The sequence below is a fragment of the Salvia splendens genome, chromosome 3 (genome assembly GCF_004379255.2).
Source record: "Salvia splendens isolate huo1 chromosome 3, SspV2, whole genome shotgun sequence".
Lineage (NCBI taxonomy): Eukaryota > Viridiplantae > Streptophyta > Magnoliopsida > Lamiales > Lamiaceae > Salvia > Salvia splendens.
In genome coordinates this window covers 33,442,867-33,467,037 of record NC_056034.1, presented here as the reverse complement: position 1 = coordinate 33,467,037, position 24,171 = coordinate 33,442,867, and the positions used below count along the sequence as shown (strand labels likewise).

Sequence of the window (24,171 nt, the reverse complement as noted above, 5' to 3'; positions counted from 1 at the left end):
AAAAACTTACACTATACTATATTCTAAATAAACTATATGTATGCACATGTGTTAATATTAAAGTATAATTTAACAATTAATCATTTCCAAATCTGCTGGCCATGTGAAATGTATCACCCCTTATGTTAACTGTTCATATCAAAATAAAAGGAGCAACACATAAGAATCCATCAAAAAATTTCAAATTATTCTATTTTTATTTAAAGCGACCAATAATTGTAATTCATGCGCTTAATTGAACGCTTACTTAACACTTCTTTCTTCCCATATGCGATCCATATTTCTTCTTTTTTTTTAACATTGGATATAAGGTGAATCATTTCTCTTTGTAGCAAAATGATACGAGTATAACACAATTACTACTTAATTTTCTTTACCCTTCTATTTTATTCCTTACCCTTCTATTTTATTCATGTCTTACTTTATTCTTTTTTCCATTTACTTTTTAAACATCATTTTCTCAAATCTCATAAAAAATAATTCTCACTTAGGGCATCAGCAGTGGGGCGCCCTAAGGTGCGCCACGTCATCAGTTTTATCCTCCTACCTCCCCATCTGCAGTGGGGCACCCTAAGGCGCGCCACATCATCATTTTTTTAATATTTACAAAGTCCATACGAATTTTAAAAAACTTAATAAATTAAAATACGAATTTCAAAAACTTCATTTCATTTAATAAAAATTAATACATTACAATGCGAATTAAAAAAATGCAAACTCAGCGACGGCGGTTACGAGCCCACACTTCTTCAATCATGTCGCTCATGAGCTGCGCATGATCCTGTTGGTTGCGCATTGAGGCATGTCTAGATAGAACCTCATTGAAGCCTAACGGTAACCCTCTATCGGGTGTCTCGGTCGACGTGCCGGACGAGCTAGATGCACGGTCATCTTCATTCCAATCGGAGATGCTTCTTCCATCATCTCTCGACTATCATGTTGTGCATGATTATGCACGCATATATGACATCGGCGATGACTTCCTTGTACCAGGAACGAGCCGGCCCTTTCACAATTGCCCACCGTGATTGGAGCACACCAAATGCCCGTTCGACATCCTTCCGCGCCGACTCCTGCTTTTGCGCAAATAAAACCCTCTTCTCACCAATTGGGCAGCTGATCGTCTTTAGGAAAACTGGCCACCGTGGGTAGATGCCATCGGCCAAGTAGTACCTCATATGGTATTGGCGTCTGTTGGCAGTGAACTCGATGGCCGAGCCGTTGCCGTTACATTGCTCGGTGAAGATGGTGGACGAGTTGAGGACGTTAATATCGTTGTTCGACCCGGCTACGCCGAAGTAAGCATGCCAGATCCAGAGTCGATGGTCAGCGACGGCTTCGAGGATCATCGTCGGGTGGCTGCCCTTGTATCCACTTGTGAATTGGCCTCTCCACGCCGTCGGACAATTCTTCCACTGCCAGTGCATACAGTCGATGCTCCCGAGCATCCCAGGAAACCCGTGCGCCGTCTCGTGCATCTGCATCAGACCCTGGCAATCAGTGGCAGTCGGCTTGCTCAAATATGTGTCGCCATAGGCCTCTACTATCCCCCGACAAAAGCGCTTCAGACACTCGCGGCCTGTAGAATCCCCGCTGTGGAGGTACTCGTCAAAAAGGTCCGCCGTGGTGCCGTATGCCAACTGACGAATAGCAGTCGTGCACTTTTGCAATGGTGTAAGGCCGGGTTTGCCGATGCCGTCCTCCCGAAATGTGAAGTATTCATCACGTGAAGACAATGTCCGAACAATGCTGAGAAAAAGGTACCGCGACATTCTAAACCGGCGGCGGAAAACAGTCGGGCCCCATCGTGGTTGATCGGCAAAATAGTCTTCAACCAGACGTCTGTGAGCTTCCGGGTGGTCACGTCGGACATACGTCCTATGTCGAATAGGCCTATGGACTTGCTCAGCCGTCGCTGCCGCCGCCTCCCCCTCGCGCTGCATTGCCGCATAGCATGCCGCCATGGCCTCTTCAACGGCTGCATCTAATGCTTCTGACGTCGAACTACCGGACTCAGACGAACTAGAACTATTGGTGTCGTCGCCGAGATTCATTTTGGTTGGATATTGAGAGAGAATATGTAAAGAGATAGTCGATATGTTCATATGTACAAATGAATGAGAAACGAGATTTAAATAGAAAATCAAAAATGCGTGCCATCGTCCGCGACCATCGTCTGCGTAGCCCACAGTGGGGCGGACGATGGCGCGGCCGATGGCCTATCGTCCGCGGCCATCGTCCGCGTAGGCCGCAATGGGGCGGACGATGGACATCGTCCGCGCTATACTCCGCGGCCTATGGAAACCTTGTTACGACTTTAAGAGTCTGATGGCCTATCGTCCGCGGCCTATGTCACGCACCCGCAATGGGGCGGACGATGGCGGGCGCGGACGATGCGCGCCATCGGGCTTGCCATCGTCCGCCCCATTGCGGATGGCCTTATGAAAGGGCATAATCCTTAAATTTATTAAAATAAAAAACACTACTACTCTCTCGGTCTCACTTTAAGAGTCTCATTTAAGTTTGACACGAGTTTTAAGAAATGCAAAGGAAAAAATTAGTGAAATATAAGACCTATTATCATTTATAGAGTATTCCAACCCGACTCTTAAATTGAGATATTGAAAAATGCTAAACGCTAGTTTAATTTTTTACTATTTTTATTCCCATATATGCCTAAATTAGTGCCATTTCATATTTTTTTTCCGATTGTACTCTTTTTTTTCTCTTCTACTTAGCTCTTGTCCACTTCACCAAACAAGCTAATTTTCCCTACGTAAAAACGACGGCAACTACACATTAACATTCTTTTCCAATCAAAATGCTGTAATTTAAAAATAACAGCGATGCCGACAACTTGATGAAAACCACATGAGGTTTTTACATAAAAAGAAAATACATACACAATTCCTCAAAAAGAAGAAGATAAGAAAAGAATGTATTTACCTTCCTTTTACCCATTTCCCATGTTTTTCTCTCCTTCATTCCGTTTATCAAAAAAAAATAATCAGTTCCCAGACTTGGCGTGATTGTAACCATAATAAGATAAATACCATTTAACGAACTTCTTCAGACCCGTTTGCAAATCGGTGGTTGGGTTGTACCCGAACTCGTTGTGCGCGTAGCTAATATTGGCGTGCGTGAACGGAACGTCGCCGTTTCCAGGCATGTCGAGCACATTTTTCTTCGCTTTAATCTTCAAATGCTTCTCCAAGATCCCCACCATCATCGGCACCGTCACGGGGGAAGTGTTGCCGAGATTGAATATCCTGAACTGCGCCGGCCCCCGCTTCTTCCCCCCTGACCCGGTGCTCTTCTTCGCCGTGTCTAACGATCCAATGCACCCCTTCACGACGTCGTCGATGTAGGTGAAGTCTCTAGCTAAATCAGCGTGGTTCTTTCCTCGGTATACGGTGATTGGCTTACCTTGGAGGATGTTGCGGGTGAAGGAGAAGTAGGCCATGTCGGGCCTCCCCCAGGGGCCGTATACGGTGAAGAAGCGTAGCCCGGTTATTGATAGGCCGTAGATGTGGTTGTATGTGTGCGTGATTTCCTCTCCGGCTTTTTTTGTGGCCGCGTAGAGGGAGGCGGGTTTGTCGGTGCGGTCGGATTCGGAGAAGGGGGCTTTCTCGTTGAGGCCGTAGACGGAGCTGGAGCTGGCCCACACGACGGAGGGTTGGGGGTTAGCGGACTTGGAAGCTTCTAGAAGCGTGACGAGGCCGGCGATGTTGCTGTGGATGTACGAGTGGGGATTCTCCATGGCATACCTGATGCAGATTGTATTATATAATTCAGATTCACAGAGTTCTGTGCCGGGATATGACAAACAAGGCATACTAACAGTACCTGACGCCGGCCTGGGCGGCGAGGTGCATGACGTGTGTGAATTTGGCGATGTCGAAGAGCTTGGCGAGTAATTTGGCGTTGTTGATGTCGCCGTCGACGATGAAGATGTGGTGGGAGGAGAGGAGGTGTTTGCGGGCGGATTTGAGGGCGGGGTCGTAGTAGTGGTTGAAGTTGTCGAGGCCGACGACGCCGTCGCCGCGTTTTTTGAGGGCGAGGGAGACGTGGGAGCCGACGAAGCCGGCGGCGCCGGTGACGAGGACGGAGAAGCCGTTGGGGCGGTGGATGTGGGCGGAGGAGCGGAGGTGGGTCTCCCAGTGGGGGGCGGTGGTGAAGTAGTTGGTGGCGGAGGGTTGGAAGGTGAGGTAGGCGGCGGTGAGGGCGAGGAGGAAGAGGGCCCAGAGGAAAAAGGTGCTGGTGGAGGAGGAGCAGCGGTGGAAATGGCGGTGGGATTTGTCTTTGAATTTGCCAGGGGTGGAGGGGAGGAACAGCTCCCCCGCGGACATGGACGGCATTGTTGTCGTATTATTTCGTCAATCAGAAGAAACAAGGTTGGATCTGTATTATATTTAAATTATTAGTTGGGATTGGAGGTCTCTTCTCTCTCTGGGAATATGGAATGGGGGAGGAAATGATTGAGAGAGAGAGAGGAGAGATCCAAATCCTGAAAGAGATGCAGAGAGATTGGGTTACATCTGCTAAGGAGGAAAGGGGGAGGAGAGGGGGGAATAATATATAGTGGGAGACCACAAATGAATACGCGTGGAAACTGTTTTGAGTGGACACACGGGATTTGCCCATTTTGGAGAGACACATCATTTGTAAATGCACAATAAATTACTCCCTCCTCCGTCCATCATGCTATATGAGCCATTTTGATTATTTCACTTTGCGAATAAAATTAAAGGGAGAAAGTGAATAGAATGTCATACTCATTTAAAGTATTTATTTTATACGGAGTATTAAATTATGAATTTAAAAAGTTGTGGAATGTGGGGTTCACAAACTAAAAGTAGAATAAAGTAAATAGTTCTATAAATTGTGGACAAACCAAAATGGCAAAAGGGTTCTTTAAATCATGGACGGAGGAAGTATTAAATATTCCCTTTTATTATCAAATTTTAATAAAACATTGGTATAGTATAATAAAAGTGGAAAGTGGGGTGTACCTACCATTTATAGTAAAAGTGAACCGACACTCCTAATGGCAGACAAACTAAAATGGTAAGACACTCCTAATAGTGGACAGACTAAAATGGTAAATCGGGACTCATAATGGCCAACGGAAGGAGTAGTAAAGATAAAGAGTGAGTAAAGTATGTGATGGAATAATTCAAGAGTGATTAGATATTTTTTTTTTATCAAAAAATGAAATGAAAGGAAATATGACTCAGCTTAATTGGGAACGAATGATTACTATTTTATATTTTTTCGGCAGTTCATAAAAACTACTAGTTTCATTTGTAAATGATATGATCACCCGTAAGTTCTATGTGTAATTGATAAAATTCTCATATTAGAGAAAGGAAATAAATAAATAAATAAAACAATAGTATAACTGAAATAATAAAGAGAGAAAAGTAATTATCCTAAGCTAAAAAGGGAGTCTTGAAGCTTGTGTTTGGGCCAGCCCACTTATAAAATTCTGGAGGCCCATATTGTTGGCTCCACACAAATAACGGGCAGGCAATCAAAATACTGTAGGAAATTTTTTCGTAAATATATTAATTTCATTTTCTATAGTAGTAGCAATATTTGAAATTTAGAACCACTGGCCAACCCACAATTTATCATTAAATTTCTCATATCTAAATTTGGTTTGCAACTTTGCTTCTTTTTTTTTTAGGGAAAGATGGAGTATTTGATGATATATTCGATTTAAATATTAAATTTGCTTCATATTTCTGGAAACAGAAATTAGGCACACAATCGAAGAAAAAAAAAAGAAAAATGAGTAGAGTGATATGCAAATTCATTCCATCTTCCTCTATCCCTGCTACTCACCTCCGCTTCGCTCCTCTTTGCACCGCCGCTTCAACGTCTTCGCGTATGGCTGCTCAACCTTCTTCTTCGTCGTCGTCATCAACGCCATCTTCCCCTTCCCCTCCGCCGCCATCGATTTTCTCACTCTTTGTCACAGTCTCAAGGTATCCGTTTCTGAATTCCTGAATCAATGCGTACTCAAATTTGTATATTGTATGATGGAATTGAAACTATCTCCTTTCTTCACTATGTCAAAACATTGTAGATTAGAATGCTTACCTCTATTATGATCTGGCTGTGTTGGAATTTTGGAAAGGCTGCTGCTCTATACAAATTCTAATAGAACATGTTGCATATGAATTATCAAATAGATCTGATATTTATAATCAACAACCAAATAGATTGCAATGTGATTTCAATTTGATATGAAGGGAAGTAGATCGTTGGAATTTCTTTAGTGAAAACATGAAGTCTGAAGGAGATACACATGGATTAGGGAAGAGTTACCTATTACATGGATATGTTGCTATATGCATCATTTTATCACCTAAATTTGCTTAACTGGATCTATTAGCGTAAATATGATCTCCTTTTGCAATCCTACTAGGCGACGAAGCGAGCAGGATGGGTAAAAAGGGGGGTTCAGGAACCAGAGTCGATAGCTGATCACATGTATCGGATGGGATTAATGGCGCTTATAGCTTCCGACAATCCTAGCGTCAACCGTGAGAAGTGAGCGTTTTTTTTAGAATTTCAGTTATGTGGTTTATTATGTACTATGTCGTGTTTTGAATTTTTACACCTGTTACCTCGTGAATCTCAGGTGTATAAAAATGGCTATTGTGCATGACATTGCTGAAGGTGAGGGATGTAGTATGTAGTATTATAATTTACAATTTATATGTGTTAGGAATAGATTGCATCAGAAAATGTGGATGCTTTTGGTTGCATTCAGGAGGAGCAAAGAAACTTTTTAAGGATTGGCTAACAAGCATTGCTTTGTATTGTGGGATGATCTAAATCTCTTTTTAGCATCTTTCTGATCAACTGCAAGATTTCATGTTTGATTCCGGTGTATAGCTATAGTTGGTGATATCACTCCTTCTGATGGGGTTCCAAAGGAAGAAAAGAGCCGACACGAGCAAGAAGCATTGCAGAAAATGTGTGAACTACTTGGAGGAGGTGAAAGAGGTAAGAAGAAATTTTGGTAAACCATTGTTGTTCTATTTGAACTTAATATATGTGATATTTACCATGCTCTTATACTAGTTTGCTGGCTGTAATATGTTTGCTGCAGCTCAGGAGATTAAGGAATTATGGATGGAGTATGAAGAGAATTCTTCTATGGAAGCTAAAGTTGTGAAGGACTTTGACAAGGTAAAATATATATGGATCTCTTGACTCTTATGTGAAATGGGAAATTTCCTCAATATGGTGTTGTTATTTACTGAAGGTTCAGTTCAGAATTCCAAAGTGTGCTTATAACAAGTAAATAGTGATCGAAGTGGGTGCATTTCTGTGACTAATTTTACCACATCTATCAGTAAAGTAAAGAGCTAACTATTGCTGAAGTGATGTATCACAAGCTTAACACAAAACCTTTGATTTCGACAATCATGAGTGCACAGTCCATTGGACATTAAAACTGCTGCATTTATTAAGTAGTACTCCCTCCATCCCACTTAAAATGACACATTTTACTTTTTAGGATGTCTCATTCAAAGTGACACATTTCTAGAAAATGGAGACACTCTTTGCACTTTATTCTCTTTCCACTAGACACACTAAACAACACTGCATAAAATCTTGTGAAATACTTCGCTTTGTCTGCTTTGACTGGGAATGGGGGAGTAATCATTGTTAATTTTAGCAATTGCTTGCTTATCTTCTTAGTTCTGTTTTTTTTCAATCATCTCAAATTTGGACTTACTCGCAGGTGGAGATGATACTGCAAGCTCTAGAGTATGAAACTGGTAATTCATCAAACCATAGTAGTTCAAGTATTATTCTGACACAATGTTTGTAAGTCGTCCGATATATCGCGATATATCGCCTGTATCGGTAGGCCAAGGGTCGATACACACCCAGATGCGACTTAGGCGACTAACATTCGAGTCGTCCGATATATCGCGCGACTCGACCGATTAGTCGCCTGATCGAGTCGAGGACGACTTAATGGGCTTCACTCCAGATTGGGCCAGGCGGACAGGTAGGTGTCTATTCAGCCCATTAGGGTTTCTTTATACATCCCCCACACCCCCTCCCCACGTCCTCCTCCTCCAGAACTGCAGCCGCCGCCGACGCTCCCTCCACCTCCAGAAACTGAAGAACGCCGCCGACGCTCCCTCCACCTGCAGCTGCTGCAATGAAAAGGAAGAGTGGATCTAAACATGCTGCTGCTGCAAGTAAAAGGACTAAGCAACCTAGGACAGCTGCAATTCCAGTTGAAGATGAAGTGTCAAGTGAAGAGGATGATGAAATGGGAGATGAGAGTGGATCTGATTACGAAGATGATGAAGAGGGTGGTGGAGGTTCAGCTGCAGGGGCTTTCCAAGTGGATGATGCTGTGCTTTGAGTTTGCTTAATTGCTTGTTAGTTGTTATCATGCAAATCGTTGAACATGACTAAATCATTGAACAATATGGTGCTGTGTTTTTTCCTGTTGTAATTTGAAGTATATATTGCATATTTTACATGTGTAAAAGGGCAAGTCGCCCGATATATCGATATATATCGGTCTTGAGGGACCTGGACGACTTGTCTAGTGAGTCGCCCGACTTACTATCGATATATCGACTTATGGCGACGTAGTTCGATTCACCGACTTAAAAACATGTTCTGACATGAAGTTCATGATTATAGGATCTTAATATAGCTCGTCTTAAAATTGTTGCATGTCCTATCTCAATTAGAGTACGACTTGCTAATTTCTTAGATTGCATACATGAGATGATGCCTGCTACAACTCTGAGATGGCCATAATTCCTTCATAGTGTATCATTTTTTGAGGATAAATACTTAAAGATGTTTGATTTTAATCAGTGTGCAGTGTGTCTTTGTCAAGCGCCATGACTTCCCAAAACCGTTCTACTTTAATCACCTTGCGTGTCAAATAAACCATGGAAGCTGGAGAGATATCTACCCTGAGCTCTATTTACAATTTTGCATTCATTAGCTAGTAGTCTTGCGCTTTGCCTTATTTTTTGTCATGTATCTGCATCCAATTATAGTAGTCCAATTTATGTCTTGTTATCAGAAAAACTTACAAAACTGGAATATTTTCTTATATGCAGAGCAGGGGAAGGATTTGGAAGAGTTCTTTGAATCAACTGCAGGTTCACCCTAATTCCCATATTCCTTTTGGTCAAAATTTGCTATATCATTCATTTTCAGTTAGAAAATTCTCCGCATTGAAGCATGCACGGACATTGTTCTTGGATCAAAGTACGATATAGCTACATAATAACACGTGTAATGGACCAAAACAGTTTCGGTCATTTATAGACCAGCCATTTCTATGGACATAACTCATAATGGCAAAGTGCTCTTTCTTGTAACTCTTCTTTCTGCAGGGAAGTTCCAAACAGATCTGGGAAAAGCATGGGCTCTGGAAATAGCATCAAGGAGGAAAAAACACTAACAACTTAGCTTATAACATTGTTCATCTAATGGCATTCCCATCTTGAGGCCACTTCTTTCTGTGTAGGCGGAGTCGTGTGCTTTCACTTCCAAACTACCTGTGATTTTAGGATTTGAGTTTGCAGAATATATGCAGATTGGGATCATAGATAATAGCTGGGAATCATTTTTAAAACTTCCTTTTGTGTTCTCTGATAAGGATAAATAAATATCGGCCATGATGCTTTTATCATTTTCCAGAATGACTTCTTCTTTATCTTCATTTTGGTTCTACATAATGGTTCTTTATCTACATCGGTAATGACTCGAATCTCCGATCTTCAAATATGAGAGAGAGTTTCATTTTTGAAATGTGACTATTTTTCGTGGACACCCAAAATGAGACTATTTTTATATGGACGAAGTGAGTAATTGTATCGTCACAAATAGCAAAGCCTATGATTTGATGGCAACAGTAGGTTGAGACATCAATTTATGGAGTTGAAGATAAATGAGCTAATTGCAGTTTGGATGGAGATGGTGATGCTGCTCCAAATACTCTCTGCTGTTCATCTCTGTCAACCTATTTCAATCAATAAACAAAAAATAATAACGACACAAGTCTTGTTTGAAATCATCAAAAACAAGATAGATCGATCTTCCAAATCCGACCTACTAATGGTGCGATCTTTGGCGAAGCCTAAGTCGTTGTCAACGCACACCTCCGAAAGGCCGTGTCTGGTAGCAGCATCAGATATTGTCACAACCTTCTCAAATAGTTCCGTTGGACTACCTTCTGCACTGCACAATAATCTAGCTCGATTCTCATACATCACCTATAAACACAAAAATAAATCATGTGACCTAATATAAACCAGCCAAATGAGTTACAATGTTGAAGGACTAACATCAATTAGAGTCACAAAGCGGTATGCTGCAGTCCTATTGGCTGGCCCGAATATCGGAACGCCTTCGACAGCCAGTGTATGAAACTTCTCTGTGAAAAATGGTTACCTCAAACTACTAGAAGAGTCCATACATAAACTGGAAATCTTGAAGAAGAAATAGCTTACTGAATAACCCGAAATAGTCTGCAGCTCCAAGGGGCCTATCGCAGAGCTGGTCGAAAGGGAAGTAGGCGCAGCCGTTGGCTCCCAAAGGAACCTAACAAGTGTAAAACCACACCATTATAAGCCACAACCTTAACTCTATATGTAGGCTTCTTTGCAAGATCCACCTGCAGTTTTCTGCCCATAACCACTTCAACCTCTTCCGGAGCAGCCACCTTTTCGCCTATCAACTCTCTGAATTTCTGTTCAAGAATGTTCGACACATGTTTTCCGACAAAGTAGAAGCCTTCCTCTGCCTGCATATACCAAATTATATCAATGCGTATTGAAATATATTTTGTATGGAAATTACTAGCCATAAGATATGGAAAGTGACCGATGTCATTTTGCGATAGTCCAGATACGAACCAATCTGATGAACTACACATCTCTCCTGCATCAAAACAGATTCTTAGAAATCAAATAAGTACTACATTTTTTTAGTAGTGAATGAGACAATTTATGCACCTTGAGAGTGGCAATGAACGGGAGGAACAGGTCCCTCTGCAGGCCTCCTTCGTAGAGCTTATCTGGAGCTCGATTCGAAGTAGCAACCAGAACCTGCAAAGGGTGTTTAGTTGAACAATCACTTGTATAGACAAGGGTTAGAGGCCTTGAGATGTTGGAATCACTTACAACGCCGTTGTTGAACAAATGTGTGAAGAGACGATTTAGGATGAGTGCATCGGCTACATCAGTCACCTGTATAGAGAATAGTTAGGCCAGAACCACTAGGCTATAAGCGTGCAATGTGCTCAGCAAAATCAACTCGCACCATGAACTCATCGAGGCATAACAAGATAGACTCGTTTGAGATCTCCCCTCCTACGATTTCTAGAGGATCTGCAACTCCTCTATGCTTCTGCAAATGATTATTAAGGGTAAATAAGTAACAAGAAATGCAACAACGGAACATCATATGTAAATACCTGCAAACGGGCGTGAACGTTTAGCATGAAGTCGTGGAAATGGATCCTCCGCTTTCGCCAGCTGCGTGGCCTACGGAAATGCAACCAAGAAAATCATACTTTCACCTAATTAGGAAATAAAAAACATCCTTACAGTTGATGATAGAACAAGTCCATCAGCATAGTCTTGCCAGTTCCCACTCCTCCGTAGAGATAGAGTCCTCTCACAGGCGTGACACGGGGCGAGTACCACCAACTTCTCCTACAACATACATGTACTAACAATCAGCCATGGATCCATGTGATGGTGATCATGAACACTCATTAACAGTCTACCTCGCAGCTCTTTGAGAAGCGGCATATGCATCCAACCGGGAAGCTCCTGCATTTGCAACGAGATCATCATATAGCCGCTGAAGCTCCCCTAACGTGTCTAGCTGCAGCACAGTGAGACAAACACAAAATCAGACACTCAACTTTATCAAGATTCTTCCCAGTAAGTCCTCTACTTCTAAACAGAACACTCTGCATTTAAACATGGTATACTAATCTCAAATTTACAATCTTGAAACAAAATTAATCACTGGTATTAATAACATACCTGTGAAGCATCTCCATCCAAAAGCTCACCGGCAGCGATTCTTCGACCGTATTCCATGAGAGGTCCATCTCTATTAAGTTCCACCACTGATTTTTCCAAGAAAATAAAAATTCAATCTTTTTATGAGAAAAACACAAACAATTAAATCATGAATACAACCTCCAGTAGCAGCATTAGCAGAAAGAGCTCGAGACACCACATATAATGGATGTTTACATTCACAAACCCTTTGATTTATGTATACAGAGCAAAAATCGAATCGTTTTGTTGATCCAAAGTTTCCCTTCCAAAGAGCTGGCCTCAAATGCCTCGCAGCCCAAATGATTTTTCTCATTTTTTGATGCAAAACTCAAAATTCAATAGTTTTTGATGTGGGAAGGAAACTGCAGTGAAGAAGATCAATGGATGAGTATCATAACATATAAAAGAATCAACCTTGTAAAATAATACTCCATCAAGTTGGAAATTGCTTTCCAAATGCCCATGAACCTAATTTCTGTTTTAAATTAGTAAATACATAATCTTGCATTTTTTACACTGCCAATTGAATCAAACAAGTCATAAACCTGGCAATTTAGTCTAGAGAAAAAAAAAAAAAAAAAAGTGGCATGATTATGCACTAAATTTTGACCAAAATTCAAAATCTTGAGAAAAATAATACCTGATTGATGAAAATGCCAAAATAAGATACATGCACATGCATAACATAATTATAATCTATATGCGATGCTTGTATGAATAACGGTGAGTAATTCTCCAAAAAATTGAATCAATAGAAGTGCTTAAAAAAAGTGAAAAATAGAGACTTGAGAAATTATATAATTCCCCTATATCTGAGGAGCTGAGCACTTGGAAGATGGGACTCAATTTATTTTAATACTAGTGTTTCATCTTATCTTATCTTATTTTATCTTATCTTATGTTAATAGGCTTAATTATGTGACATAGTGTCATCATTGCATATTGATAGCCTTCTTTAATTACTATTTTTTCTCCTCGTGAAGTAGTTGAGTGATGCGTGTATATTCAATTAATATTCATTTTGACTTGGTTTGATGTCACTTTCATCGCACTACGTCAATTTACAAAATAGCCCATAAATAAATAAATACAATTATAATGATGAAAATAGCGGCTCATTGGTTTATGGAAGTATAGAATATACAACGTCTTAACAAAATGATAATGACAGCAATAATCTGTTAAAATATTACTAATTCGTCTTGGAAATAATTGGTGATGCAGGGGTAAATTTGGTCATAAAATTGCTAACAAAAAGTTGGGAGTTTTATTCCAGTGGTAAGAGCATCCACTGCGCTGTCCCTCACCGTCCCTTAACCGTCCCTTAAACTACTATTTAAGGACCCCACTATACTTTTTTACTTCATCCCTTAACTAAGGGACGGAACCTGCAACGCTCTGTCCCTTAAATCGTCCCTTAAATTACTATTCATTCAATTTCATTTTTTATTTTTATTTCCAACCCAATTCAATTAAAACAAACACACGTCATTAAAATTAAAATAACATTACAACATAAAATAAAAATACAACTTAAAATTTTAAAAAAAAAAGACATAATTAAAATCCTAAAAATAAAAATGACATAATTTAAAATACAATTTTATAGAGACATCCTTGAATGTTTTATGTTTCACTTTTGATGTGTAACAAAATCATTCAAGGATGTCTCTATAAAAGAGAAACAACCAAGAATTAGTTTGTCCCACATCGAAAGTGAGACATAAAACATTCAAGGATATCTCTATAAAAGAGAAACAACCAAGAATGATTTTGTCCCACATTGAAAGTGAAACATAAAACATTCAAGGATGTCTCTATAAAAGAGAAACTACCAAAAATGAGTTTGTTCCACATCGAAAGTGAGACATAAAACATTCAAGGATGTCTCTATAAAAGAGAAACAACCAAGAATGATTTTGTCCCACATCGAAAGTGAAACATAAAACATTCAAGGTTTTCTTTATAAAAGAGAAACAACCAAGAATGAGTTTGTCTCACAGCGAAAGTGAAACATAAAACATTCAAGGATGTCACTATAAAAGAGAAACAACCAAGAATGAGTTTGTCCCACATCGAAAGTGAAACATAAAACATTCAAGGATGTCTCTATAAAAGAGAAACAACCAAGAATTATTTTATAAATTCGCAAGCCCATCAAATATATATGGGCTATAACGAATTTCTTGTATTTATTTATTTGTAAAATTGTTTTTAAATATAAAAATAATTTTTATAAATAAAAAGTATTTTTTTAAAAATTCAAGTTTTTTAAAAAAAATAATTTATTGCGTCAGCGTGACGACGCCCACTCACGGGCCGGCGAGTGGGCGTCACGCATGGCGCAGTGGCGCGCCACGTCGCCACGGCGCGTGGCGTGACAGCCCGTCCCGTGTCTCGCATGCACGGGTCGCGGGACGGGTGCGGGACGGGACGATGTGCCGTAACGCATCGCGCGAGTGTTCCGTCCCTCCGCGACGGAACGCGGGACGGTGCCGCGCTGCGTTGCGGGTGACCTAAATGCAATACGTGTTGGAATTGTAAAGAATGTTGAATCTTATCAGTTAAACGTCGTTATCAGACGGGAAATGGGCCACAATATGGGGCATGGGCCCCCATTCACCCATGACGCAGTCACTATCCTCTTCCACTTTTAAAAGAGAATAAAATATCCTCAATTATATCAATACCACATCATAAAATTTGTTGAGTTTTATTTTAGGTCTCCAAAATCTTGCCATTTTGATATATTTTGTTAAATATTATATTTTATTTTTATTATTTTAATAAATAAATCATAGTGCATTCTATTAATTCATTTATTTATATTTTAAAATAGCTTTTCATTTATTTTTTTATATTTTTTAAAATATAAACTAAATTAAATAGTGGTATCCAACTAAATAGACATGGATAGAGTGTTAATACACAATTATAACAAATGTGTTTTAACAGAGACTTCAGAATAATCAACGGTATAGATTGTCCGAAAGGAGGTCTAGAATATGTGATTGGTCTTATTAATTCTCATAGTCACTAAAAAAATACTCACTTCGTCTTTTTAGTAATATTTCAATCACTTTTTCTTTTTTCTCTTTTATAATTATTTTATTAATTACTATGTTTTTAAACTCGTGTCATTTCAAAATTAATCTATTTTTAAATGACAAGATAATTATCAAAACTCATATCATTTTTCACTATAATATTTCAATCACTTTTTCTTAACGCAATATTTAATTTATTCTCAAACTTTATATACCTGTTACTTTGCATTTCAATTTATTACTAGTTTATTGTATTATTTTAAAACCCAATTATTTAAGATAGTCATATTTCAATACTTAGAATTAAACTTTAGTTCATGTGATTTAGTACTCATGTTTACTTATAGATGCCCTAGGTTTATGATTTGGGTGGTTAACCGCAAAGCTGTAATAGGCAATTATGGTTTCGAACCAGGACCGTGAAATTTAAATGGTATCGAAACTATCACTTTTTGAACCGTGGTTCGGTTCAGGTTCCAAAATTCCGAAATCGAAATCGTGGCGGTACTGCAAAAAACCACCGGAAATCCTTGAAACCGAGTCGAAACCACAAAAACTGTCGGAAACCTGCGGTTTGGAATAGTGGAAAACCGGCATTTCCGAACCGAAACCGTAACCGTTGGTTTTGGAATCAGAACCCAAAACTGGGACCGGCGATTCCGAACCATAACAGCATGCATCTCTATGTTTACCTACCTTTATTTATAATTCTTTCTTCTTTTGTTATTAGGAGTCTCAATTTACTTTTACTACGAAGAGTAGATATACCACACATTTTATTAACTCATTCCACTCATATTTCACTATCATTTTTCTACCCACCTTCCTTTATATTTCTTAAAACTCGTGCCGAACTCAAACGGGACTCCTAATATCAGGCGGAGGGGGTATTAGAATAACATGTATACTTGCATATTACTCTCATCGTTCACCATTAGGAATCTCATTTCTTTCTAGCACGAGTTTTAAGAAATGTTAAGAAAAATAGGTAGAAAAGTTTAGTGGAATAAGAGTCTCATTTGTATATATATTACTCCCTCCGTCCCGGATAATTTGTCCCATTTTTCCATTTCGATCCGTCCCACATAATTTGTCTCATTTCACTTTTACCATTTTTTGTAGTGGATCTCATATTCCACTAACTCATTTCTACTCACATTTTACTATAAAACTAATATATAAAAGTAGGACCCACATTCCACTATCTTTTTCAACTCACTTTTCATTACATTTCTTAAAACACGTGTCGGGTCAAAGTGAGACGAATTATCCGGAAAGGAGGGAATAGTTTTAAATAAAATGTGAGTGAAATGAGCTAGTGGAATGTGTACCTATTAATTTCATTCATAACAAAGCTAAGTTATGAAAATTGTATGTTGCACAATAGTCTTTATATTTATACTCCATCTATCTACCAATAATCATCTCATTTTACCTAATAATCATCTCATTTTACCCTGTTGGATCTCAATAAAATATTTCAGTAATAATAACCGTACATATTTTATATATGTATGGGCATAAATGAACCAATAACGTAGAACGCCAACTCTCTAAGTCACAGTTTTACTATTAAAACAATTTATTTTGTTCACCACGTGAAACTTATCTATTTGAATTAATCATAAAGTTAGATGTTCGAATGCAGCTAAGCTCCCATAACATAAAACAAAATTTTATCCACAAAAGAATTTACCACTAATGGAAACTGAAAATTTGAATTTATGTTTATTACAAAATTATACTCCCTCATCCACTGCCAGTAATCATGGTATTGGTCTACAACTCTACATAGTAAAATTTGTAAAGTAGAATGAGTGGAAAATAGGAAAATTAACTGAAATATTATTAATTGAAGTTAAATACTACTACATAGAGATAGAGTAAACAATAAAACGTAAGACAGAAAAAGAATACAGTACTAGTAGTACTCCACTATATTGCAAAAAATAAAAATAGAATACTAATTTTTATGATAAAAAATAGATTTAGGGTGGGTTTGGGAACATGGAATTGGAGCTATGGAATTGGAATTGGAATTGGAGGCTTCAATTCCAATTTCATTGTTTGGTATCACAAAAATGTATAGAATTAGAATTGAATTATAGTTCCAAAAATTTTAATTCTACGATTTAAATTCCATATCAAAAGTAGAAAATTAGAATTTCAAATAATCATAAAATTAGATAGCTTCACTACCAACTACACACATTTCACTTACACTACACACATTACACACACACACTTCACACGTTTCACACACTACACACCTTGCACACACTACACACATTTCACACCTTACACACACTACACACATTTCACACACTACACAAATTTCACTCATTTCATACACTATACACATTTCAAACACTACATACACCACAAATTTTACACACTACATGCACTATCCTCTTCCACTTTTAAAAGAGAATAAAATATCCTCAATTATATCAATACCAAATCACAAAATTTGTTGAGTTCAGGTCCACTTTTACCATAAATGGTAATATAGTCTCACATTTCACTAACTCATTCCATTCACATTTTATTTAAAATTAATATATGTAAGTGGGACCCCTATTCCACTAACTTTTTTTTAACCCACTTTTATTAACATTTCTTAAAACTCATGCCGCCAAGAAATAAGACTCCTAATGGTGGACAAAGGGAGTATTAGCTTGTTTTTCGATGAATGCACTCTCTTTTTTACAAGTCATTTAATTTTCTCCTTAATTATACATTCATGAATTCGGAACCATGTATCCACATAATATTACATCAACATATTACAAGGACCAAAAAAATCACAATCCTAAATAAAAAGACAGGATTTTTAGATATGTACATCACAAGAATAGAAGTACAAATGAAGTGGTGTGGCATGGCCTACTAAAACTCTCTCCCCCAATCCAAAGCTCGATTTATTTTCTCTTTTTTTTCTAATTACCTTGGACCAGAAAGTTCAATGCAGTTGGCATCACAATCATCATCTATGCTCTTCTCCATCCCAAATATGCTTAACTCATTACAATCATGCAGCTTGCTCTTTGAAGTGGTGCTGCTGTCAATGTAGCTATGCGATGCTGCCCATTTTTCAGCAAGGCCGTCGCCTTCGAGCATCCTCACAACGTCGGCCATTTTAGGCCGGTGGGCCGGTAGGTACTGAGTGCAAAGCAGAGCCACTTGCAGCATCTCCCCCACCTCAATCCTGTCATACTTCATCCCAAGCTCTTTGTCCACCAATAACTCAATTTTCTTCTCTTGCTGAACCTTCTTTACCTAAAATGTCAAATCTTGTATTAGTTCTAGTCCACTTAGTGATCAAACAAACACACATTACCCATTCTAGCATGGCTCCTTTCTGGCTCACGGTTTTCCCAAACTCGAGAGCTCGCATTCCTGTAATCAGCTCCAGCAGGAGGATCCCGAATCCAAACACATCGGTCTTGTCTGATGACTGGCCGGTGGAGAGGTACTCTGGCGCGATGTGGCCTACAGTGCCACGGACAGCTGTGGTAACATGAGATTCACCGTGATCGAGCAGCTTTGCAAGCCCAAAGTCTCCCACAACCGCCTCACAGTAGTCGTCCAGCAAGATATTGGCAGCCTTGACATCTCGGTGGATTATCTTTGGATCACATTGCTCGTGCAGGTACAGTAAACCCCTTGAAGCCCCGATTGCAATCCTCTTCCTCGTGTTCCAGTCAAGCCCCAGTTTCCCTTGTAACAACAAAAAATGGCACACATGTTTTATCACCTAATAATTTAAACAGACTACTAAAACATTATGCATTTGATTTAAGCTCTTTTCTTGCAAGTCTTAGCCATTCTGTGATCTCAAATTTCATGATTAGATATGTGCAACTGTTTTTCTTCTATGAAAATGTTTCAAACAAGAATGCTAGCAAATTAGCAGTCTCCAAAAAAGAGGAACTGAAGCTACCTCTAAGCCTTGACGCGACGCTGCCATTAGACATGTAAGGGTACACAAGAAGCCTCTCATTTTGGGTGGCACAGTATCCAAATATACGAAGCAAGTTCCTGTGAACCGCCAGGCTGATCATCTCAAGCTCCGTTCTAAACTGTGATATCCCGGTAGTTCCTGTCAGATCCTTTAGTCGCTTCACTGCAACCAGCGTTCCATCTTCCAATTTCCCGCGGTAAACATTGCCAAATCCCCCAGCACCAAGTATGTTTTTGGAGCTGAAGTTATTTGTGGCACGTCGTATCTCTGTGATGGAGAAGCTCTTGAGGTTCCCTAGTCTTATAAGGTCCTCTTCTTGAACATCTACAGTGTTAAAATAACACTACACAGTTACGAAAAATACAAAACGAGGAACGTGTTATTAGCAAAGTTATCGCATACCTGTAATGTTTAGAACAGACCGCTTCCTCTTCTCGGTTCGTTTGTGGAGTAGAAAGCCTAATACTAAGACTAAAATGGAGACAAATATAATGCTCACTCCAAGTGCAATTGCTATTTTCTTGGTCTTGGACTTTCCTGATATTTCACCACAAAATGAGCAAATTGATCCGAGTTTAAACGACATCGAACAGAGAACAAGAGAGCATCATCAAGTTTACCAGAAGAGGGGTTGATGGCAAATGAAAGAGGGCTAGCCAGGAGGGATTCAGAGCATTTTTCACTAGAGTGGCTTCCACAAATCAGAGGATTTCCAAGAATACTGCAACAAAACAATTGATGAATTAAAACAAATGAATATAAAAAAAAAAGCAAAACAAGGCACAGAGAGTGGCAGAGTAACATTTGTCTTACACAATTGTAGCATTCAATACAGCTGATATGAATGTCATAATATGTGAATGTGATTAATCAGTAGTGATAAATCTTACTTAAATGTTTTGGTTGGAAAAGTAGGAATAGGTCCACTGAGATTATTGAAGGACAAATCCCTGAAATATTCAAGAAAAAGACAGAACATCCCATGATTCACATGTGGAAAAACAAATCCCACAGCACTAAGATAAGCATTACAGAACAAAAATGAGGAAAACTCAGAGAATATGGCAAGATTGATACTCACAAGAAAGTAAGGCGAGGGAGATTGGCCAAAGGCAGAGGAACAGGCCCACTCAAGCTATTGTTGTTCAACCTTCTATATTCATTACAAGACAAACCACATCAAACAGACAGTACAATGAAAGTCAAACAGAGGGATAATATTTTGCCAAGAAAAGAAGTAAATTCAAAAAAAATATTGGGAACTCACATGTACTGTAGGTGGTTCAAGAGGCCTAAAGACTCAGGGATATGACCATGTAAATTGTTGTTTGAGAGATCCAGTGCCTGAAGATTTGGGAGATAGCCTATTTCCTTTGGAATATGGCCAGAAATATTGTTGTTCTGCAACATTCTGCATTACAAAATTCAACATGAATGGTCCCTTCAAAATTCAAACTTTAGGTTGTGTGTGATTTGCTTACATTTGCTTGAGATTTGTAAGGTTGGCAATCATCCAAGACAATGACCCTGATAAGCCCTGACTTGGAGCTCCACTGCCCAGAACATAAACCACCAATCTTTAACAGTAAAAATACAATCTTTAACAGCATTAAAAATACAATCTTTAACAGCAATAAAATACTAAAAATACAATATTTAACAGCAATAAAACAAAATCAAGGAAAAGGAAGAAGACCAACAAGGCAGTAACAAGATCATTAGAATTGCAAGTAATCATAGACCAGCTACAAGGGTCCACAGAGTTCTCATCCCAATTGCTGAGAGCTCCATGAGGATCAGAGAGGCCTTCTCTCACAGCAGTCAGAGCTTCAACTACACACCACAAACAAACAACAATACATTGCGATTAAGAAGAAATGGAGCTTTTGTACTCTGTTGAAAGTTACCTTCTGGATTGCTGGGCTCAAAAGAGACAGAAAGAGTGAAGAAAAATGGAAGGGAGAAGAGGAGGAGGTAGTGGCTTGGAAGGAGAGACATTGTTATGATCATTGCTACATTTGATTCACAAACATTGTTTTTGAGCACCTTTCTTTTCTCTCTCTCTCTCTCTCTCTCTCTCTCTCCCGCTTTCTGAAAAGCATTTTTACAAAGACACCTCTTTTACTATGTACCTCCTCTTTTTAGACCACTTTATCTTTTTATTTCTCCAGTTGCTTGCCTTTTGAATGTGTGCAAAAGGAGATTTACGGTAACAAGGAGATAAAAAATGAGTCTGTACAATTGTCTACACCACACCTACTGCAAAAAAAAAATAGTGCCTGCAGCAGGTTTGCAGTTCTGTTTTACTGACCCTTCTTCTTTCTCTCAAATAATCAACTATTTTTTGACATGGAATTTAAGAAAATACAATTAATATTTAATGAAGTATGTAAAATAAAAAATAAAGAGAGAACAAAATTAAGAGAAAATGAGTAAAAATTTTATTTTTTATAAAAATTGAGCAATGAGTAATTGCTTAATTACCTCTACAATTGTCTACTGGAGTCAATCATGCAGGGACCAAGCCATATTAAGGCGTCGGAGCATGTCTATTGTATATTTGAAAAATTTTAGGCATTAGCAAATTTATTTCGACTTATAATGAAAATAAGTAGTAGGAGTAATTTTTTTGCAAATTCTACTCCTATTATTTTGGTAATAATTAGATGGACTTTTAATTTCTTATGGAATTTGGCCGAATCCAACGTAGGCAAACAAATCGGATCTTGGGAGTCTGATATAAAATTCAAAAATATATAGAGCATCCACAACCCCTACCCGGATTCAGGCCTCAAGTTCCCTCCACGTCATCATTCCCCTAATTTTGAGGCCCAGTCCACAACTCCTCTAACCTTGCAGTTCCCATCAGGACCCCAAGTATTAAATTGCATTATTCACAACTACAACATATTTTACTCATTAAATTGAACACGTTGAACAATTAAAACACGGAAAATTCATTGTTCATTCGAAAATAAAAAATTACAAATCCTAGAAATAAAAATTACAAATCCTAGAAAATAAAAATTACAAACCCCATAAATTACAAATTACAAATCCTAGAAAATAAAAAATTATAAATAGAGGTTGAATAAAGTGAAAAATTGGTGGAAGAATGTTGAACAAATGGTATATAAATAGGCAAAAATTCAAAATTAAAAAAAAAAGAGTTGGGGGTTCGGGTCCGACCCGAACACCCCATAACCCTAGGCTAGGCCGCAACCGGGCGTGGCCTGGGCCGCAACTCCCCCATCTCCAACGCGCAGGATGCGGGCTGGGACCCAGGTACGGTCCAGCCCGCCTGTGTTATTGATGCCCTTAGATGAATAGTGGTTTGATAGTAGTTATCTAGAAACTCAATTTTTAACTTTATAGTCGGAATATAAACTTTTATGTACCACATGCTATTAGAATTTTTAGTACTCCGTCTGTCTCATTTTAAAAATCTCAATTTATCATTTTAGTTCGTCACATATTAAGAGTCTCGGTTAGAAATTCTATAAATTGTACTAATAGCTAGACTCTACATTCCACTAATCTCTTTCCACTCATATTTATAAACCATAGAACTTACATTCCACTATCCATTTTCATTAACTTTTCATTACATTTCTTAAAATTCATATGAACTCAAATGAGACTCCTAAAAATGAGACAGAAATAGTATAATACATTTGAATTTCACTTTTGAATGTGAAAAATTAAGTTATTGGACAATGAAAGATTAGTGCCAAATTACAAATAATAAAAACTGATGCATTTTTTAACCAAGAATTATACTAGTATAAGAGAAAGTCCGGAAGAGAAAACTAATACTAATGTTGCTTAAATCCGACTGTATGTATAACTCCGTCACAGAATCATACAGCAAGATTTGTTTCAAAACCATAGTAATTTTAGCAATATATGATATACTCCGTATCATCATACATGACCATTGTGGAATGCGACTGAGTTACGTATCCCCTTCATCACATTCAAGATGTTTATCTTTCTTTTTTAATTTGTCTCATTCAAGATGTCTATTTTTTATATTTAGAAAAAAAATCTATCTCTCCTCTCTTCTCATTAATAGATTATTCAGTTATATTTTTATTCTCTATTTACTTTATTTAACAACTCCTTTTAAAATTAAATTATGTGTACTCAAGAAATGTAGATAAGAAATGTAGATAGAATGGGACGTAGGTAGTTGGTAAAGAGAGGGTTGACTAACGTCATGCCCCCATTTGAGGGGGGAGTTTTTAAATTCAACATTAGAGCATCCACGACTGTGCTCTTGCCAACGAGTATGGATGTGGGTCTAGTCCCACTTTTTCTGTCTGCTCTTAGGCAAGAGCACAACACCCACATTCGTGCTCTTCCGTAAGGACAAGCACAAGGGTCTCACCATTCCATTATTCAATTTAAATAAAAACATTTCCACAAAATTAGAATACATTAAAAATACCCGCAATAATATTACAAAATACATTAAAAAATAAAAATTACATAATTAAAATCCTAAAAATATGATGGGTGAAATCCATTTGAGGTGAGAGAGAGATGAAGGTGTGGATATTAAGTTGTATGAAAAATATGAATGAGAGATGAATGAGATATGATTTGATGTGAAAAATGGATGATGAATGTGTGTATTTATAGATGATTTTGGGGAAAAAATCAAAAAATCAAAAAAATACAGAAAAACGGGCAAAAAATGGCCATTTTTTTTGGGATTGGGAAAATATATTTTTTTTTGGTATTATTTTCGATTTTTAAAAAAATAAAAAAAAATGATTTCCAACGAATATGCCGTTGGCCAATCACACGTTGCCACGTCGCCTGCTCGATGCATCGAGCAGCACCGTACAGCGGCAAGAGCGCAGCGGCAGACAGCTCCTCCACGCCGCTGGCACGGACAGACGGACAAGCACATGCTCTCCGTTGTGGATGCTCTTAGATTGAAATTCTGAACTAAGCACTCACAATTTTGTTTTTTTAACACTTCTAAAAGGTCTCATATGAGTACTAATTAATAAATTTTGGATAACACTCATGTATTTCTTACAATTCTATTTATTCTTTGATGTGCAAT

The 24,171-nt window shown here is 38.3% G+C and overlaps 3 protein-coding genes and 1 pseudogene across 5 annotated transcripts; 1 reads left to right on the top strand and 3 right to left on the bottom strand.

Moving 5' to 3' along the window:
- Window positions 1-2,793: 2,793 nt before the first annotated feature.
- On the bottom strand, window positions 2,794-4,564 carry LOC121795740 (UDP-glucuronate 4-epimerase 1-like). The gene is made up of 2 exons (XM_042194337.1): window positions 3,847-4,564; window positions 2,794-3,767 (listed from the first exon to the last, which is right to left on the bottom strand). The coding sequence occupies exons 1-2, from the start codon at window positions 4,356-4,358 to the stop codon at window positions 3,008-3,010; spliced, it is 1,272 nt and encodes a 423-aa protein (XP_042050271.1). The 5' UTR covers window positions 4,359-4,564; the 3' UTR covers window positions 2,794-3,007.
- A 1,114-nt stretch (window positions 4,565-5,678) lies between these two features.
- LOC121795738 lies at window positions 5,679-9,697 on the top strand (annotated as a pseudogene).
- Window positions 9,698-9,824: 127 nt separating this feature from the next.
- LOC121795737 (AFG1-like ATPase) lies at window positions 9,825-12,965 on the bottom strand. Of its 3 annotated transcripts, none has more exons than XM_042194333.1 (15): window positions 12,724-12,962; window positions 12,222-12,445; window positions 12,063-12,148; window positions 11,798-11,898; window positions 11,616-11,723; window positions 11,483-11,552; window positions 11,329-11,415; window positions 11,190-11,255; window positions 11,022-11,114; window positions 10,891-10,947; window positions 10,682-10,810; window positions 10,518-10,608; window positions 10,353-10,441; window positions 10,117-10,280; window positions 9,825-10,027 (listed from the first exon to the last, which is right to left on the bottom strand). In XM_042194333.1, the coding sequence occupies exons 2-15, from the start codon at window positions 12,394-12,396 to the stop codon at window positions 9,961-9,963; spliced, it is 1,383 nt and encodes a 460-aa protein (XP_042050267.1). In that variant the 5' UTR covers window positions 12,397-12,445; window positions 12,724-12,962; the 3' UTR covers window positions 9,825-9,960. The 3 variants fall into 3 exon arrangements, with proteins under 3 accessions (XP_042050267.1, XP_042050268.1, XP_042050269.1); XM_042194334.1 differs by having other exon boundaries at window positions 12,869-12,917; XM_042194335.1 differs by lacking the exon at window positions 9,825-10,027 and having other exon boundaries at window positions 10,139-10,280; window positions 10,353-10,436; window positions 12,222-12,965.
- A 4,951-nt stretch (window positions 12,966-17,916) lies between these two features.
- Window positions 17,917-21,213, bottom strand: LOC121795736 (probable LRR receptor-like serine/threonine-protein kinase At4g30520). The gene is made up of 11 exons (XM_042194332.1): window positions 21,002-21,213; window positions 20,795-20,927; window positions 20,576-20,647; window positions 20,362-20,505; window positions 20,176-20,247; window positions 19,985-20,044; window positions 19,715-19,815; window positions 19,497-19,631; window positions 19,074-19,418; window positions 18,471-18,850; window positions 17,917-18,409 (listed from the first exon to the last, which is right to left on the bottom strand). The coding sequence occupies exons 1-11, from the start codon at window positions 21,102-21,104 to the stop codon at window positions 18,074-18,076; spliced, it is 1,881 nt and encodes a 626-aa protein (XP_042050266.1). The 5' UTR covers window positions 21,105-21,213; the 3' UTR covers window positions 17,917-18,073.
- Between the last annotated feature and the right edge of the window lie 2,958 nt (window positions 21,214-24,171).